Below are 16,754 nucleotides of genomic sequence, written 5' to 3' on the forward strand. Positions count from 1 at the left end.
CCTCTCCTACAAAGCGATTGGTTGCGGAAGGGACTACAAACCGGAGCATCGTGGGAGTGGCCCAGACCGCCGAGGTGCATGATGGGCGGGCTTTAGCTGGGCCTGAGCGTGAGGAACAGTGTTGACCCTGAACTACAACGCAGAGCATCTCGGGAGGCCTGCTCGAAGATCTGTGGGAAGCCACAGGACTCGGTGAGAGAACGGCGGAGCCAAATGGACGGCGGGGAAGCTTAGACCAGGGCGGGGAGGCGGGCCCGTCAGGGTCGGCCCCGCCCCACCTCCCCTGAGCCTCCGCCGGCCTTGGCGTGCTCTCCCGCAGGATGGGGCGAGTGGCCGCACCTGTCCACGGGATGCTGAGCGCCCATCCTTCCCCCCCAGCCCACCCATGCCCGGCTACGAGCTGCCCGTGGGCACGTGCGTGGACATGTGTCCGGCCGCTGAGCGCGCCCAGCGCGAAAAGGAGCGTCGCCTGCACCGCTTCGAGGTGGCGCCGGGGTGTCGCGGGCACAGGCCCCGAGCCGACCCGCAGCGCGCAGTGAAGGAGTACAGCCGGCCGGCCGCCGGGAAGATCCGGCCCCCACCGAGTCAGCTGCGTCCGCCGTCCGTGCTGCTGGCCACCGTGCGCTACCTGGCCAGCGAGGTGGTGGAGCGCACCGACGCGTCCCGCGCAGAGGTAGCCAGCTTCGTGGCGGACCGTTTGCGCGCCGTGCGGCTGGACCTGGCCCTGCAGGGCGCGGGCGACGTCGAGGCGGCGTTGGTGCTGGAAGCGGCGCTGTCAGTGCTGCTGGCAGTGGTGGCGCGGCTCGGACCCAGCACAGCGCACGGGCCAGCGGACCCGATGTTGCTGCAGGCCCAGGTGCAGGAGGGCTTTGGTTCTCTGCGGCGCTGCTATGCGCTGGGCGCCGGGCCCTACCCCCGGCAGGCCACCTTCCAGGGCCTCTTTCTGCTCTATAACCTAGGTGAGTCGGGGTCCCCACGATAGAACAAGGGGCAGGCGGCCCTCCGTGAGGACAGTGGAGGCCGGGAAAGGAAGGAGAAGCTTTAAAACCTCACCAGAAGCTCCCTCTCCATCCCTGCCTCCTAAATGTGTGTCTCAGCCAATGCACAAGATGTACCGAGCTCCAACTTGGACCTTCTGGCCTGTCTCTTCCCATCTTTGGGTCTCAGTTTTCTCGTTACAAAAGTGGAGGGGATGGGGTTAGAATGGGACAGTTGACCTAGATAGTGTTTTTTTGTTTGTTTGTTTTTGTTTTTGTTTTTGCGGTACGCGGGCCTCTCACTGTTGTGGCCTCTCCCGTTGCGGAGCACAGGCTCCGGATGCGCAGGCTCAGCGGCCACGGCTCACGGGCCCAGCCGCTCCGCGGCATGTGGGATCTTCCCGGACCGGGGCACGAACCTGTGTCCCTTGCATCGGCAGGCGGACTCCCAACCGCTGCGCCACCAGGGAAGCCCTAGATAGTGGTTTTCAACCTTTTTTTTAAACCTCCAGTTCAGTCAGTGTTACAAAGCAGCCAAGAACACATATGCTAACAAATGTATCTGAAACAGAAGGTTCAAGACTAGATCTTTTCTATGGATGGATGGTGCATTTTAATAAATTCTTTTTAATTGTAATAAAATGCTGTTGACTTCACAACCACTAATGGGTCAGAAGTCTCAGTTTACAAAAAGTGACCCAAGTTTCCAGTGTCGTGATTCTTGGAAGGGGAGCAGAGGCAGAATTTGAAAAAATAATTGCCTCACCAGGCGGACAGAGGAGGATGTGGCAGAAGCAACTCCCAAATCTTGGGGCAGCTACGGCAGTGGAGAAAGGGCTGGGTTGGAAGTCAGAAAACTCAAGATTTGGTTGGGTCAAGTTCTACTACGTACAAACTCTAAGGCCGTCTGAGGCAAGTCATTAAATTATCTGGGCCTGTTTCCTTCCTCTGTAGACACTGCCTCACTTTATTATGAGGACCCAGACTATTTGAAGGGGTTCTCGAACCTCTGGCAACAAATTCTGATGTGGCTTAGGAAGGGGCCAAGGGGGAAAGGGGGAGGGAGGGTGGGCTTGGCCTGGGGGAGGGGCGTGGCCAGACTGGGAGGTGGGGGTGGGGTGGGGAGTGAGGTAGGGTGATGAGCTCCGAGGAGGGCCGGAAGGAGGTGGCGGAGGTGGCGTGGCTGAAGACCCGAGCAGGTGGGAGGGGAGATAGGGGGAGACCTAAGGGGATGGCACGGGAGGTGGGCCTGCTCCAGAAGGAATCAGCGTCCTCATTCGGGCTTCCCGCCCTCACAGGCTCGGTGGAGGCCCTTCACGAGATTCTGCAGCTGCCCACTGCCCTGCGTTCCTGCCCAGCCCTGCGCACTGCCCTGGCAGTCGACTCTGCCTTCCGCGAAGGCAACACTGCACGCCTGTTTCGCCTGCTCCGGACCCTGCCCTACCTGCAGAGCTGCGCCGTGCAGTGCCATGTGGGCCGTGCCCGCCGGAGAGCCCTGGCCCGCCTCGCTCGTGCCCTGAGCACCCCCAAAGGCCAGACCTTGCCCCTGGGCTTCATGGTCCACCTGCTGGCCCTGGATGGGCCCAAGGAGGCACGGGACCTGTGCCAGGCCCATGGACTGCCCTTAGATGGACAGGAGAGAGTTGTGTTCCTGAGGGGTCACTACACTGAGGAGGGGCTGCCACCTGCCGGCACCTGCCAAGTACTGGTGGGGAACAAGCTTGGAGGGCGCACCCTGGAAGAGGTGGTCACGGCAGAGGAGGAAGATGAGGCTGTAGACACACCCAAGTCTGCGGCATGAGGAGGGCTGTGCAGTCTCCCAGAGCCCCAGGAGTGGGGCCGAAGCGCTCAGGGTTTTTTTTCATGATTCCCACACAGTAAAAGGAACTCGTTGGGCATCCCTGGCGGCGCAGCAGTTAAGAATCCACCTGCCAACGCAGGGGACACGGGTTCGAGCCCTGGTCAGGGAAGATCCCACATGCTGCGGAGCAACTAATCCTGTACGCCACAACTACTGAGCCTGCGCTCTAGAGCCCATGAGCCACAGCTACTGAAGCCCGCGCGCCTAGAGCCCATGCTCCGCAGCAAGAGAAGCCCCGGCAATGAGAAGCCCGTGCACCGCAGTGAAGAGTAGCCCCACTCACCGCAACCAGAGAAAGCCTGCGCACAACAACGAAGACCCAACGCAGCCAAATATAAATAAATAAAATAAGTCTAAAAATAAATAAATAAGTGAAAGGAACTTGTCTTGCAAGGACAGCAGCTAGGCTCAATTTATTTGGGGAGGGCAGGGAGGAGTTGAGACATGCTAGGGGCGTGGGGGGAGCGGAACCCAAATTGGGCAATGCCCTATCCACCCTGGGCCTCAGTTTCCCTGCTGGTCACTGAGGAGTAGCTCTGGTGGTCTCTGAGTTGACATCTAAGGTTGCCATTATGCGTCCCATCCTAACCCACCCACCACCGAGAGCAGCTGGTGGTTTTGCCATCCCCACCATCCCTATCTCCTGTTCACCCTCTGCCAACCAAGAGCCAGGAAGAGGGAAAGTTTCATCTGGGGCTTGTCACTCCCTTCAAGTGTCCGCACCGGTGGGGCCCTGAGCTGTTGCCTCAGAAGTTTGAGAGGGTCCTGTGGTCGTGCCCTTTCCTAGCATCAGGAGAGACGGGGACACACTCAAAGAAAACTGGAGTGGGAGAGGGTTAGGATAAAGGGTGGGGATGGGAGCTGAAGAATGAGGGCTAGGGTCAGAGGTCAGCCACAGGCCTCAGGGTGGCTGCTGCGCCCTCCAGGGCCACCACCAGGATGCTGAGCTGCCTCTGCACCTCAGCCCAGGCTGCAGATCCGGGGCCTGTGTTCATGGCCTTGGAGCAGGCATTGGACAGGCCCGGGAACGTGGCTACAGAGCCGGTGCGGGGTGCCCAGAGCACATGGCTGACAGGAGAAATGGGGGAGGATAGGACCATTCAGGGGCCAGGAGAGAGGGGAGCTTCAGCCCGGAACAGCTCCTGTATACAGCTAGGCACAAAAGCCCCTCTCCACTGGTGGTGGGAAGAGATGCAGGTTCTAGTCCCAGGGTGACCTTCACCGATTTGCCTCCCATCCTTTAAGCCTGACTCCCCAACTGTCTCAAGGGACTGGGTTGTGCTCTAAAGGCCAGCAAAACTGACATTTTCGTCCCTCCAGCGGGTGCCCATTGCCCAGCCTCACTGCACCTCGAAGAGCTTCAGGATAGGTTCACCTGTAGTAGCGTTCCTCTGGGAAGGCTCGCGAATTCAGGAAAGTCCGTTCCAAGAGCATCAGCTGGTCATTGAGCATCCGCACCTGCAGGGGGCTGGAGGCGACAGGGCCCTCTGATCACCCTACAGCCAGCAGCCCAGCTGCCAGCCTGCATCCTGCCCTGGATGCCGCCCTCCCAGACACCTGCTTGCAGCCCTTGCTCACTCGGGGGTGCCCTTCTGCAGTGCTGATATGTGTTGGCCCAACACCGTGGCTGCCTCCTCAAACTTCTCCACTGCGGTCACCAGAGGTCCTGTGGGGAACAGCCAGCCTCTTAGCCCTGGGGGTGCAGGGCTCCCCATGCCTCAGTGTTGGGAGGGCTCCGTACCCAGGCTGATGTTGTGCTGCTCCAACAGGCCACCAAGGTCCTGCTGGGCAGCCTGCAGGAGGCTGCGGAGGGTCTCGCTGTAGTCACTGACATTGAGAGGCAGGAAGAGGCTGTCACTGAGCCGGAGAAGCACACTGCCCACGGTCTGGGCCACGGCCTGATGGCTGCTGAAACCTTGCAGGAAGCGCAACAAGGCCAGGGCTCAGTCTTCAGCCCATCCTCCTCCAGCCTCAGGATGCCCCTTGCCCTCGTCCTCACCAGGGTCCACAAACTTGTCCACGTAATCAAAGGTGTCAAAGGCTGTGTGGTAGGTAGGGTAGATCCGGGCTGAGGTCTTGCTCTGGGGGAACAAGACCCAGAGGTGACAAGCTTGGGATGGGAAGTGTACAATGTAGAGACATTATTTCAATTCAATTGTCACCACATCTGTGAGGAAGGTTCTAGGATTCCTACTTTACAGAGGTGGAAGCAGGCTCAGAGAGGTTAAGTAACCTTCCTGACATCACACAGCTAATAAGTGGCAAAGCTGGGTCAGGTGCCAGTTTCCCGTTTCACATGAAGGAGAAGAACCTGGGGTTTGCAGTCAGACAAGAGGATTCAAATCCCAACTCCACCACTCAAGAGTGGTGTAGCCATGGAGGGGTGAAAGGGCCTTTTGGAGCATCAAACAGGGAGACAGGTTGGGCACTCTGCATCCCTTATCTCACTTTACCCTCAGACCACCCCTGGTTTATACTGTTATTTAATCTATTCTGAGATAAACATTTTAAGATCTCTGGAATCAGGATGCTTCTTACAGTCAGTGTCATCCTGCAACTACTTGACAGTGCTTTCTTCCCTCCTGAATAGTGCGTATCATAACAGTGCATCTTATACTCAGCTGTATCTTAAATTTGATAAAATAACATAGGTGAGGGTGAACATGCTCAAGAGAGGTAAAGAAACCTGGCTGAGGTAGCACAGCTAATGAGTGATGGAGCTGGGTTCAGTTTGCACTGGAGCGGCCCGAAGGAGAGGAGGGGGCTGGTGGAGCAAGGAACCAGGATGGGGGACGGAGGGGTGTCCGCTTACCCGGTCATAGGTGTAGGCGATGTCCATGGAGGAGATGCCCAGGAAGTGAATGAAGGGTGCGTAGTCGCTGCTCGCACCCAGAGTGCCCAGGCTGCGGGAAGGAAGATGGTTAGGCTGCAGGGCGCTGGGCCAGCTCACCAGCCCGGAGTCCCCAGCCCGGCCCTGGGCTCACCTGGGGACCAGGCCGTACACCGGGCTGCTACGGTTGGAATATCGGATCCAGTTGTCATAGATGCTGAGACTGCTGGGACCTGGTGCGCGGATCTGAGCGGAGGGGGATCTAGTCTCGGGGCTGGCCCCTCCCCAGGCCCCACGACCAGGCTGGTCCTCCGCTCTGCCCACCCGAGCCCACGCACAGTCCTGCGGGTCCTACAAGGCCCACCCCGCAGCCTCAGTCCCACCCCCAGCCCTTCTAATAAGTACCAGCTCCAGCCCCGCCTACCCCGTGTAGCCCCGCCCCGCCCGTCCTCCTCCCAGCCCAGCTCCCAGCCCCTCCCATTTCCACCTGTTTGGCTGCAGAGAAGATGACGCTTTGGACCGGGGGCGTCCCCTGCGCCCTCAGGGTGGCATTGGCTGTGAGGGGATCCGAGAAAGACTCTATTCGGGCCCCGCCCTTTCGTTTCCCTCCTCCCCGAGTAAGCCCAGCCGCCCCTCATACCAAACACCGAGATGTCCACGTTGATGTAGGCTACGGCGCGCTCCTGCAGCTTGCTGAAGGACTCCTGCAGGCGGGTGGGACCCCGTCAGCCCCGCGCTGCCCTGCCCCGGAAACCCCCTCGAGCGGCGAGTTGCGGGGCTCGCTCACCTCCGTGAACTCTGTGGAGCCGATGAGCCCAAACTCCTCTGCCCCCCAGCTCGCAAACACGATCGATCTTCGGGGACGCCAGGTGCCTGGGGAGGGGGATAAAGGGCTGGAGGGCAAGATTCCTCGGATCCTGGGGTGGCTTAGGGGGAAGGTTGGGGATGTGGAGAGGAGGGAGGGCTGGAACGGGCCGGGCACAGGCGACTGGAGGTAGGTCCTGGCACCTCCCTGGCCAAGCCTTCCCTGAGGCTCCATCCTCCTTTTACCAGCGCCCCTCCGCTTCTGTGACAGCCCCCAACATTGACGCCAACACCGATCTCCCTCCGTCAGGTGGTCCCTTCTGCCAGAATGCCCTATCCCCCTCTTCTCTCTGGCTATGCTGATTAGAGGTCCCCCAACTCTCTCCTCCATGCATCCTATGCAAAACTCTCCCCTAATCATCTTCACTTGGCGATGATACATTCACATTCTCCTTAGAGCGTTATCCACATTGAGCCAATCCTTACAACACGTCGTGAGCCAATCCTTACAACACGTGTTCCTCCATTGAGGACACTGAGCCATAGAGAAGTTTAATGACTTGCCAGGATTACACAGCTGGTAGGCAGCAGAGCCAGGGTTCAAATCCAAGGCCTGGCTCCAGAATCCAGGGGCTTAACCAATGTCCCACATTGCTTCTCATAGCCTCCCGCAGCCTGGCTTCCATCTCCAGTCTCTGTGCCCTCGCTGCTCTTGCCACAGGCCTCAGCCACCTCCCGGAAGCCTCCGAGGTCCTTGCTTGACCCCCTCACCGCCTTCAGATTCCCCCTCCCCCTCCACGGCGCTATGGGCTCCTGGCTATGCTCCCGTCTCTGGATGCAACTCAGTCCCCTTTGATCATTCCTCATCTTTTTGTTTTAAACCAAAATTTTTAAGTATAGGGACTTCCCTGGTGGCCCAGTGGTTAAGACTCTGCACTCCCAAGGCAGGGGGCCTGGGTTCGATACCTGGTCAGGGAACTAGATCCCGCATGCCACAACTAAAAGATACTGCATGCCACAACTAAGACCCAGTGCAGCCAAATAAATAAAATTTTTAAAAATTTATTTTATTTAATTTATTTATTTTTGACTGTGTTGGGTCTTCATTGCTGCACGCGGGGTTTCTCTAGTTGCAGCAAGCAGGGGCTACTCTTTGCTGCAGTGCGCAGGCTTCTCATTGCAGTGACTTCTCTTGTTGCAGAGCACGGGCTATAGGTGCGTGGGCTTCAGTCGTTGTGGCTCACGGGCTCTAGAGCGCAGGCTCAGTAGTTGTGGCACACGGGCTTAGTTGCTCCGCGGCCCAGGGATCTTCCCGGACCAGGGCTCCAACCTGTGTTCCCTGCATTGGCAGGCAGATTCTTTTTTTTTTTTTGGGTTCGCGGGCCTCTCACTGTTGTGGCCTCTCCCGTTGCAGAGCACAGGCTCCGGACGCGCAGGCTCAGCGGCCATGGCTCACGGGCCCAGCCGCTCCGCGGCATGTGGGATCTTTCCGGACCGGGGCACGAACCCGTGTCCCCTGCATCAGCAGGCGGACTCTCAACCACTGCACCACCAGGGAAGCCCGGCAGGCAGATTCTTAACCTCTGTGCCACCAAGGAAGCCCTAAAAATTTTTTAAGTATAAAATGATTACATGCTTGCAATGAGAAATTCTCATTTTTTTCTGCCAAAAATGCATAAGATGAATCTAATCAGACAAACCCAAATTGAGGGACAGTCAACAAATGAAATATCAGGATCATGAAAGAAAGAACAGCTAAGAAACTATTACAAATGACCCATGCAACTACTATATGTGCAACGTGTGATCCTGGATTGGTTCTTGGACGAGAAATTTCTTTTGCTCTAAAAGTTATTGGAACAGGGGCTTCCCTGGTGGTTCAGTGGTTAAGAATCCGCCTGCCGGGTTTCCCTGGTGGCGCAGTGGTTAAGAATCCGCCTGCCAATGCAGGGGACATGGGTTTGAGCCCTGGTCCGGGAAGATCCCACATGCCTTGGAACGACTAAGCCCATGCGTCACAACTACTGAGCCTGCGCTCTAGAGTCCGCGAGCCACAACTACTGAGCCCATGTGCCACAATTACTGAAGCCCGTCACCTAGAGCCCTTGCTCTGCAACAAGAGAAGCCACTGCAATGAGAAGCCCACGCACCGCAACAAAGAGTAGCCCTCACTCGCGGCAACTAGAGAAAGCCCGTGCGCAGCAACGAAGACCCAATGCAGCCAAAAAAGTAAAATAAAATAAATAAAGTACTTTGCCCATTTAAAAACAAAACAAAAGTTTTCAGAACAATTGGCAAAATTGTTAATTTCCTGATTCTGAGCATTGCACTGTGGTTATGAAAGAAAATGTCCTTATTTTTAGGAAATATCCAGCTCTGCCACCTGGTCCAGCTGCTCCTTCCCACATGCTGTGCCCTCCACCTGGATCTCCACCCCTACTGCTCCCAGAACTGCCGCCTCCCTGCGCTCTGGCTTGCATCTGGAAAGCCTGGTAGGTATTTTTCCTTATAGCACGTTTCACAGTTGTCATTACAGCATGAACTCTGGTGTTCACTGGGGGACGTCCAGTGCCTAGAACTGGCCTGGCACATAGTAGCCACGGGGGACATATTTGTTGAGTTGACGATTGTCCGTCACCCCTGCCTCAACTGGGCTGAGACTCCCTGAGGGCAGAGCCTGGGCACTGCCTCGCTCGAGGCCACATCTGGCCTCGCTTCATTGGAGGGGCCCAGGAAACCCTCAGAAGGTATTGCACAAGTTCCCTGCACCACACTGGGCTACTCGAGCGAGGCCAGGGCTGGTGTCCATGCATGTCTGCCCCCAGGGCCCTCAAGCTTCGCCCAAGTGGGGACTGGAGAATGAGAGAGAGGAGGGGGGACAGGACGCCCAAAAGTTCGGGGAGGACTGAGCTGGAGTCGACCTCCTAGGGAGAGAGTCCCTGGACCAGGGGAGCAGGATCCGCTCACCCTTCTTCAGCAGAGTCCCCAGGACGCGGGAGAGCTCCAGGAGGACAGCAGTGCCACTGCTGGGGTCCACGGCCCCGTGAACCCAGCTGTCCCGGTGGTTTCCATACAGCACATAGCGGTCTGGCGGGAGGAGCAGAGTCAGACGCCCAAGTGGAGGAGCGAGGGTGGGTGGGGCAGCCAGGCTGGGCAGAGGGGGCGTGGTCAGGGGCGCTCAGAGCAGGGCCGGGTCCTGGGGGCGCAGGGAACAGTGAGGCGGCGCTCACCAGGCTCCACGGCCCCGCGGATGATCCCCAGGACGTTGGAGGAGTTCCGCATCTCCAGGCGGTTGTAGACACTCACGTTCACCTGGCTGGGGGAGCGTAGGGGTGTTAGGAGTCTTCCCCTCCACCAAAGTAGGAGAAACTGAGGCCCAGAGCAGGAAAGGGACCTGGCAAGATCACTTGCCTGGAAATACCAGGAGAGACAGCGAGGCTAGAGCCCAGCTCTTCTGACTCCAATTCTCCTTTGTACTCACTCACTTATTGGATACCTAGTGTATGCCAGCAGCGTACCAGGCTCTGGGCGATGACTGAGACAGACATGGACCCCACCCTCGTGGGGCCTCCCTCTCCTGAGGGAGGCAGACCCCAAGGAAGTGAACAACTGCAGGCAGTGAAGGGGCTTGGGAGGACACTGACAAGGTACCTGGTGGCAGGGGGGGAGGTTAGTGCAGGCCAGGAATGACAGAGCGTGGGGAAGGATGTTCCCATCAGCAGGAACAGCAAGTGCAGAGGCCCTGATGTGGGAAGGAGCTGGGTGTGTTCAAGAGAGGGGGCGGCTGGAGAATGGAGGTCCAAGGTGAGGTGGGGGGGACCCCACGGGGCCTTGTGGGGCACGCAGCTGTTTCACGGGCTTCCCCAAAGACAAGACAGATACTCTGGAATCAGGGAGGGGTTGGGAGACAGGAGAAAGGGAAAGGCCAGGCCTTGAAGTGAGCCCTGAGGAAACCAGGGTCAAGGAAGCATAACAAGGGAAGAGAAGGGGAGCGTTGGGGGAGGAGGGGGCCCCATCTCACCTGCCTGCTGGGAAGATACCATCAGAACGGAAGCCAGGCCCCAGCTTGTAGTCACAGCCCAGGGCTCCCTGCCAGGCAGCAGGGGCTGAGGCTCCCTGCAGGTTGCTGGGGAGGAGGGGGAGGCCCATCAGAGCAAATATGGGTGCGGGGGTTGAAGTTTGGGGGCCACTGGAGAGTGGGAAGGAGACCCCAGGGCAAAAGCTCACCAGAGAAGGACTTCTGCATCCTTGAAGCCAATGGGCTGAGTGGGAATTGGGGGAAATCCGGAGGCATTGTCAGAGTCCAGGCGGAAGGAGGAGGGGTTGGCTGGAAGGTAAGGAGTCAGGGGGTCCCCAAAATACTCAAAGTAGGAGCCTCGCTCCACCCCCGAGGGAGGAAGTCCCCAGGAGTGCGGGAAGGTCTCGTTCGGCAAGCTTTTCCCGTCATTGATATCTGCAGGGTCCGTGTACACCAGCACCCCAGCCACCCCATACTTGGCAGCATTCACAGCCTGCAGAAGGCAGAGGAGGCTGTGTTTAGGGGAGGGGCGAGAAGGGGGCACATCTTGTTCCTCTTCCTCCCTCCCTCACTGTGGAAGCCAGGACAGATCTGTCTTCCCACCGGCAAGATGATACTTAACGCAAGTCATTTGTTGCAGTGCCACTTGAGGCAGCAAAAGACTGTTGAGCCTAGGCAATGGCTCATCAATGGGGTCATTAAATAAACGGAGGCGCCCTACAGTGGAGTACTATGCAGCTGTGTAAAAGAAGGAGGATGTGCTCCTAAACCCATGTTCATATAAACACTGTTCATAGTAGCCAAAAGGTGGAAACAGCCCAACCGTCCATCACTGATGAATGGATAAGGAAAACCTAGTATATAACGTGCAAAGGAATATTACTGATTCTTAAAAAGGAGTGAACTTCTGATACATCAATGAACTTTGAAAACATTATGCTAAGTGAAATAAGCCAGACACAAAAGGACAAATATCACATGATTCCTCTTATGTGAGGTACCGAGATGAGGCAAATTCATAGAGACAGAAAGTCAAATAGAGGTTACCAGGGGCTGCAGAGGGAGAATGGGGGAGTTAGTGTTTAATGGGTACAGAGTTTCATCTGGAACCATGAAAGCATTCTGGAAATGGTTAGTAATGATGGTTGCACAATATTGTGAATATCCTTAATGCCATTGCATTGTACATTTTAAAAATGGTTAACCTGGTAAACTGGTAAAATGTATGTTATATATATTTTAGGACAGTAAAAACAAAACAGTACATTAAAAAAAAAAAAGATCAAGGACAGAGTTTATGCACCAATTGAGAATGATCTCCAGGACGTATTAAGGTGAAAAAAGCATAGCTCCGAACAGTATATTTATGCTACCTTTATATAAAAGGAGAAGGAAGTAAGAATATATCTTCATATGTTCTTCTTCCCAAAGAAACTCTGGATACATATCCCATAAACAAACAAACAAGCTACCTTTTTGGAGGATGGCATTATGAGAAAACTTTTTCACTCTATACTCTTTTTTTTAAACTGGACGTTTCATAATCTGTATAATTCCACCACGCCTGTTCGCCTTTCTTCTCTTTTCTTTCCATTTTTTTACCCCCAGCTCTTATCATGGGCACTTCTTTTATTTATTTATTTATTTGACTTCTTTTTAAATTGTGATAAAGTACACATAACATGAAATTTACTATCTTAACCATTTTAAAGCATACAGTTCAGTGGCATTAAGTATATTCCTATTACTGTGCTACCATCACCTCCATTCACCTCCAGAACTCTCTTCATTTTGCAGATTTGAAACTCTGGACCCACTAAAGACTAACTCCCTAGTCCCTGCTCCCACTCTATACCTTTTTATATTTAAAATAAATAAGTAAGTAAACATTTAAGAAAACACAAACGTGTAACCCTCAGTCAAAATTTGTGTTGAGGGCTTCCCTGGTGGCGCAGTGGTTGAGAGTCTGCCTGTCGATGCGGGTGACGTGGGTTCGTGCCCTGGTCCGGGAAGATCCCACATGCCGCGGAGTGGCTGGGCCCGTGAGCCATGGCCGCTGAGCCTGCGCGTCCGGAGCCTGTGCTCCGCAACGTGAGAGGCCCGTGTACGGCAAAAAAAAAGAAAAAAAAAAAAAAAATTTGTGTTGAAAAGAAGCAAGTTGCGGAGGAAGGGACAACAGGAGGGATTTAAGTCGAATGTTCAGAAGAACTATGTCACAGGAGGACTTAGACTTCCAGAATATACCAAAGCTGAAAAATGTGCCCAATTCCTTTATTTCCCAAGGCTCAGGGAGGTTAGGGGAGATATCCAAGGTCACACAGCACCTAAGTGTTCTTTGGGCCAATCAATGGGCTAGAGCCTGGCTGGGCAGAGTGCCAAAGCAGGCCATTGGTGGGTGGAAGGAATCCTTCACCCTCTACTGCCCCGAGCCCAAGGCTTGGCCTACCCCTCAGCCCTACTCCACCCCCTTCCCCACACATCCTCCTGTCCACTGGGGGCTGCTGCTTACCTTAGCCCTGCGCCCTACACCCCCATAGTGGGTCAGGACGATGCTGTCTTGGAGTTTGATGCCCCGTTGGTATAGCTCCATGAAGTCTTCTTCCGAGCCCCGGTTAGCATAGATGAGGAGGCCCTGTTCCCCAGAGAAGGTGACCCTTAGAGCCAGGCCCAGGAAAGAAGGGGAAAGGCTGAGTGGCAGGATGAAGGATTTAGATTCTGTCCCCCAACCTCGCCTAGAGCTTATAAGCTCCCCAAGACAAAGTCACACCTGGTTTGCTCTGTGTCCAGGTACCCTGTATCAGGCCTGGCTTTGAGCAGGGCCCATTAGTGTTTGTTGAATGACTAAGTGATGGGCAAAAGGAGTCGTAGTGGAGTGTGGAAGCAAGTAAATTCTGGGTGGGGCTGAGCCCCAGTTGAGGCACTTTTCTTCAGCTGCCCGTGGGTCAGGATGGGAGCAGCTGGGGAGAAGCCAGCGGGAGCTGGGCCATGGCAGGGGGAGGGGGTGTCCCAGGCCCACCTGAGGGGTTCCGGGGGGAGCATAGGCAGCATATGGTGGTACCACATTGGGGTCCCCCTGCTCCCCAGTCAGCTTCTCTTCACTTCGTTGGGAGGAGAAGAGGATGTCCCCAGCAGGACCCACTGTGGAGAGAGGGCAGTGTCCGGGCTGCGCTGGCAGCTCCCCTGGCCCACAGGCCTCCCCAGGCCAGAGCAGGACCTCACCAACATCCACACGGTTGGGCTGCTTCTGGCTGGGGAAGGACAGCAGCACTTCGTACTCAGAGGTCCCGGCTGAGTCCAGGCCCGACTCCGGGTCCTGCCAGCGCCGCAGTAGCAGCTGTACCAGCTCCTCATCCCGGGGGCTGGTGGCCAGGTGCGGCTCCTTGGCGAGTTCTCTGCAGGGTGGGCCCAGGGTCAGGGGGGAGCCTCTGGCAAACAGGAGGGGCACATGGGCAGGCCTCTCACCTAAGGTTCTCCCGGATCCTGTTGGCATCGAGCTGTCCCACGACAGCCTCAAGGATCTCCAGGTCCAGGTCCTGGGAGGCTGGGGCACTGGGGGCTGGCAGGTCAGTCCCCTTGGGGATGGCAAAGTGGCCCAGGATGATCCCCAGCCCCAAGAGGGCAGCGGCCCCCAGCACCCCTCCAAGCACCTTCACGCACTGCATCCTGTGGAGTCTTGGCCAGCTGGTGTGGCTCCTTATAGATGGGGTGTCGGGTCCAGTTAACCATTACCTAATAGGTGGCCCTGCCCTTTGGCCACTAGCTGGCAGGGAGAGTAAGGGAGTGTCCTGCAGGAAGGGCCAGGAGCTCTTCACATCCAGCTCGATTTCTGCAACATTCACTTGGAAGAGACCTCCAAGGGGCATCAAATCCATACCTGGACGCTGAGGCTTGGAGAGGGACAAAGTTTCACCCACGGTCTCCCAATAGGAGAGGCCAAGGTAGGACTAGAACTCAGCCCCTGTCTCCAGAGCAGGGCTGGGCCTGCTGCCCACCATCCCTGCCTCTGTTTCCCTGGTGTCATTCCATCTCCAGCACATCCAGCCCTGGCTACTTGATTGGGTTTTAAGTTCAAATCCCATCCTTTGCTAGACGTAAGTTGTGTGACCTTAGGCAATTCACTTAGCTTCCCTGAGCCTGTTTTCTTAGCTGTAAAATGGATAATAGAGCCTATTTCACAGAACTGTGGTGCTGTTTTCGTTAAACAAGGCCACATCTGTAAAAATGTCTAGTGTGGTGTTGAGCCCATAGTAGGAACTCAGTACATTTTAGCCACTCCTGCCTCATCTGACCCCTTAAAATGCTAAGCCTAGAGCTAAGGGGAAAAGAGGGACTCAGAAGAATTCTCTGTAACTATCCTGCAGGGGTCCCAGTTTATGGGAGAAAGTGGGACTCTTAGAAGAGGAGACTGGGCACTTCACTGGTGGCGCAGTGGTTAAGAGTCCACCTGCCAACACAGGGGACACGGGTTCGAGCCCTGGTGTAGGAAGGTGTCACATGCCGCAGAGCAACTAAGCTTGCGAGCCCCCACTACTGAAGCCTGTGTGCCTAGAGCCCGTGCTCCGCAACAAGAGAAGCCACCGCAATGAGAAACCCGCGCACCACAACGAAGAGTAGCCCCCGCTCGCTGCAACTAGAGAAAGCCCACGTGCAGCCACAAAGACACAACGCAGCCAAAAAGTAAATTAAATTAAAAAAGAAAAGAAAGGAAGACTGTTCTAGAGGACAGAGCCGGAGAAGCACACTTTCTTGACAAGCTGACCTCCATCCCCTGACCCTACCAGGAATCCATCCATCTATTCATTCATCCATCCATTCATTCATCCATCCATTCATTTATTCACTCCTACCTGCAAGCACCTTTCATTTATTCAGCCCTATGCCACCTCCATGCCAGGCCCTGGGGAAGCCAAGGTGCCCAGGGACTCAAGTCTAGCAGGGGAGTCAATAGGCTTTGGGTTCAACCATGTGGTAAGCGCCCCTATAGAGGGAGGACCACCATGCTCCCAGTGGAGAGAATGACAAATTCTGTCCAGAAGGGAACACTTGAGGGGAATCTTCCAAGGATGAGAAGGCATTCAGCGTGCAGAGAAGGCAAGGGGCAGGCCATCCTTACAGAGGGCCTGGCATGTATAAAGGCTGAGAGGGAAAGGGAGCCACCAAGTACTTGCTATAAGCCTCTTTCAGACTTCATAGACAGCCAGGCAGGGCTGGGAAAGTCCCTGGGGCTCAAGTGTGACTCCTTCCACCTGCCATGGCCTATCCTGCCTTGGGATTCTGCCCAGCCAGGCTGCAACCCATTGGGTTTTTTTGTTTGTTTGTTGTTTAAATATTTATTTATTTGGCTACATTGGGTCCTAGTTGCGGTGCATGGGCTTCTCCAGTTGCGGCATGCGGGCTCTCTAGTTGTGGCGTGTGGGCTCCAGAGTGCGCAGGCTCAGTAGTTGTGGCGTGCGGGCTTAGTTTCCCCCTCAGAATGTGGGCTCTTAGTTCCCCAACCAGGGATAGAACCCGCATCCCCTGCACTAGAAAGCGGATTCTTAACCACTGGACCACCAGGGACGTCCCCAGGCTGCAACCCGTTGATTGGCCCAAAGATGCCTGGAAATCTGGGGGAGCTGGACACGGTAGACTTTGTGTGTGCACGTGTGTGTGTGTGTGTGTGTGTGATTTCACAGCACCCTCTCAGAGCAGCCCCCTTCCTACTGCTTACAGCCCCATTCACCTGCACCACCGTACCCACGTCCCCTTGTGCTGGTTGGGAGGGTTAGCGTGCTAGAGTGGCGGGACTAAGGGTAGGGTATAGTGTGATCAGGGACTTCAGGAAGGTGCAGCAGAAAGCCACAGTCCTTGGAGAGCTGATTATGAGCACCCAGAATATAATGTTATCAGAAGGCCATCAGTGTGGGGAGCACACACATTCCTTATGAGGGCACAGGGGGACAGCCACCACCAGGCAGCCAGCCAGACACCAAGGTCAGCTGATAAGCTGAGGAACAGACATGGTGATGACACCATGAGGCAGCAGCTCCACGGTCCTGCCCCACCCTCTCCTGGAAGGAACACGTGAAGCCACAGACACGACATCTGGACAAAAGCGTGTGACATCTGAGTGGGTGACACCGGAGAGCTCCGGCTCAGGCTGTTGGAGTCAGCTGATGTCTGTGCTGCTGTAGGCACCAGATAATAACTCGATCAATCTTTTTTCCCCTTCTTGGATGGGAAGATCGTACGGCCCCTCCCTGAACATTTTGGACTGTGAGTGTT

The 16,754-nt window shown here is 55.8% G+C and overlaps 2 protein-coding genes across 2 annotated transcripts; one reads left to right on the top strand and one right to left on the bottom strand.

The window, feature by feature from the left end:
• The first annotated feature begins 199 nt into the window (after positions 1–199).
• SAC3D1 (SAC3 domain containing 1) lies at positions 200–2,780 on the top strand. The gene is made up of 2 exons (XM_082844706.1): positions 200–959; positions 2,276–2,780. The coding sequence occupies exons 1-2, from the start codon at positions 386–388 to the stop codon at positions 2,776–2,778; spliced, it is 1,077 nt and encodes a 358-aa protein (XP_082700832.1). The 5' UTR covers positions 200–385; the 3' UTR covers positions 2,779–2,780.
• Positions 2,781–3,719: 939 nt separating this feature from the next.
• Positions 3,720–14,152, bottom strand: NAALADL1 (N-acetylated alpha-linked acidic dipeptidase like 1; the record flags this gene model as incomplete). The annotated part of the gene is made up of 18 exons (XM_082845440.1): positions 3,720–3,906; positions 4,214–4,306; positions 4,417–4,504; positions 4,580–4,753; positions 4,838–4,919; positions 5,651–5,741; positions 5,823–5,914; positions 6,156–6,223; positions 6,309–6,372; positions 6,456–6,541; positions 9,440–9,559; positions 9,703–9,788; positions 10,494–10,598; positions 10,700–10,983; positions 13,000–13,122; positions 13,507–13,628; positions 13,710–13,882; positions 13,953–14,152. 18 exons carry the CDS (start codon positions 14,150–14,152, stop codon positions 3,720–3,722), a joined length of 2,238 nt encoding a protein of 745 aa, XP_082701566.1.
• Between the last annotated feature and the right edge of the window lie 2,602 nt (positions 14,153–16,754).

The sequence above is a fragment of the Leucopleurus acutus genome (genome assembly GCF_964270905.1).
Source record: "Leucopleurus acutus genome assembly, chromosome: 8".
In the NCBI taxonomy this organism is placed as follows: Eukaryota; Metazoa; Chordata; class Mammalia; order Artiodactyla; family Delphinidae; genus Leucopleurus; species Leucopleurus acutus.

Excerpts from the sequence above, each read along its gene's own strand:
- SAC3D1 (XM_082844706.1), top strand. The coding sequence starts at position 386 with ATGCCCGGCTACGAGCTGCCCGTGGGCACGTGCGTGGACATGTGTCCG. Across the intron at positions 960-2,275 it reads CTTTCTGCTCTATAACCTAG|GCTCGGTGGAGGCCCTTCAC; the intron begins GTGAGTCGGGGT and ends CCGCCCTCACAG.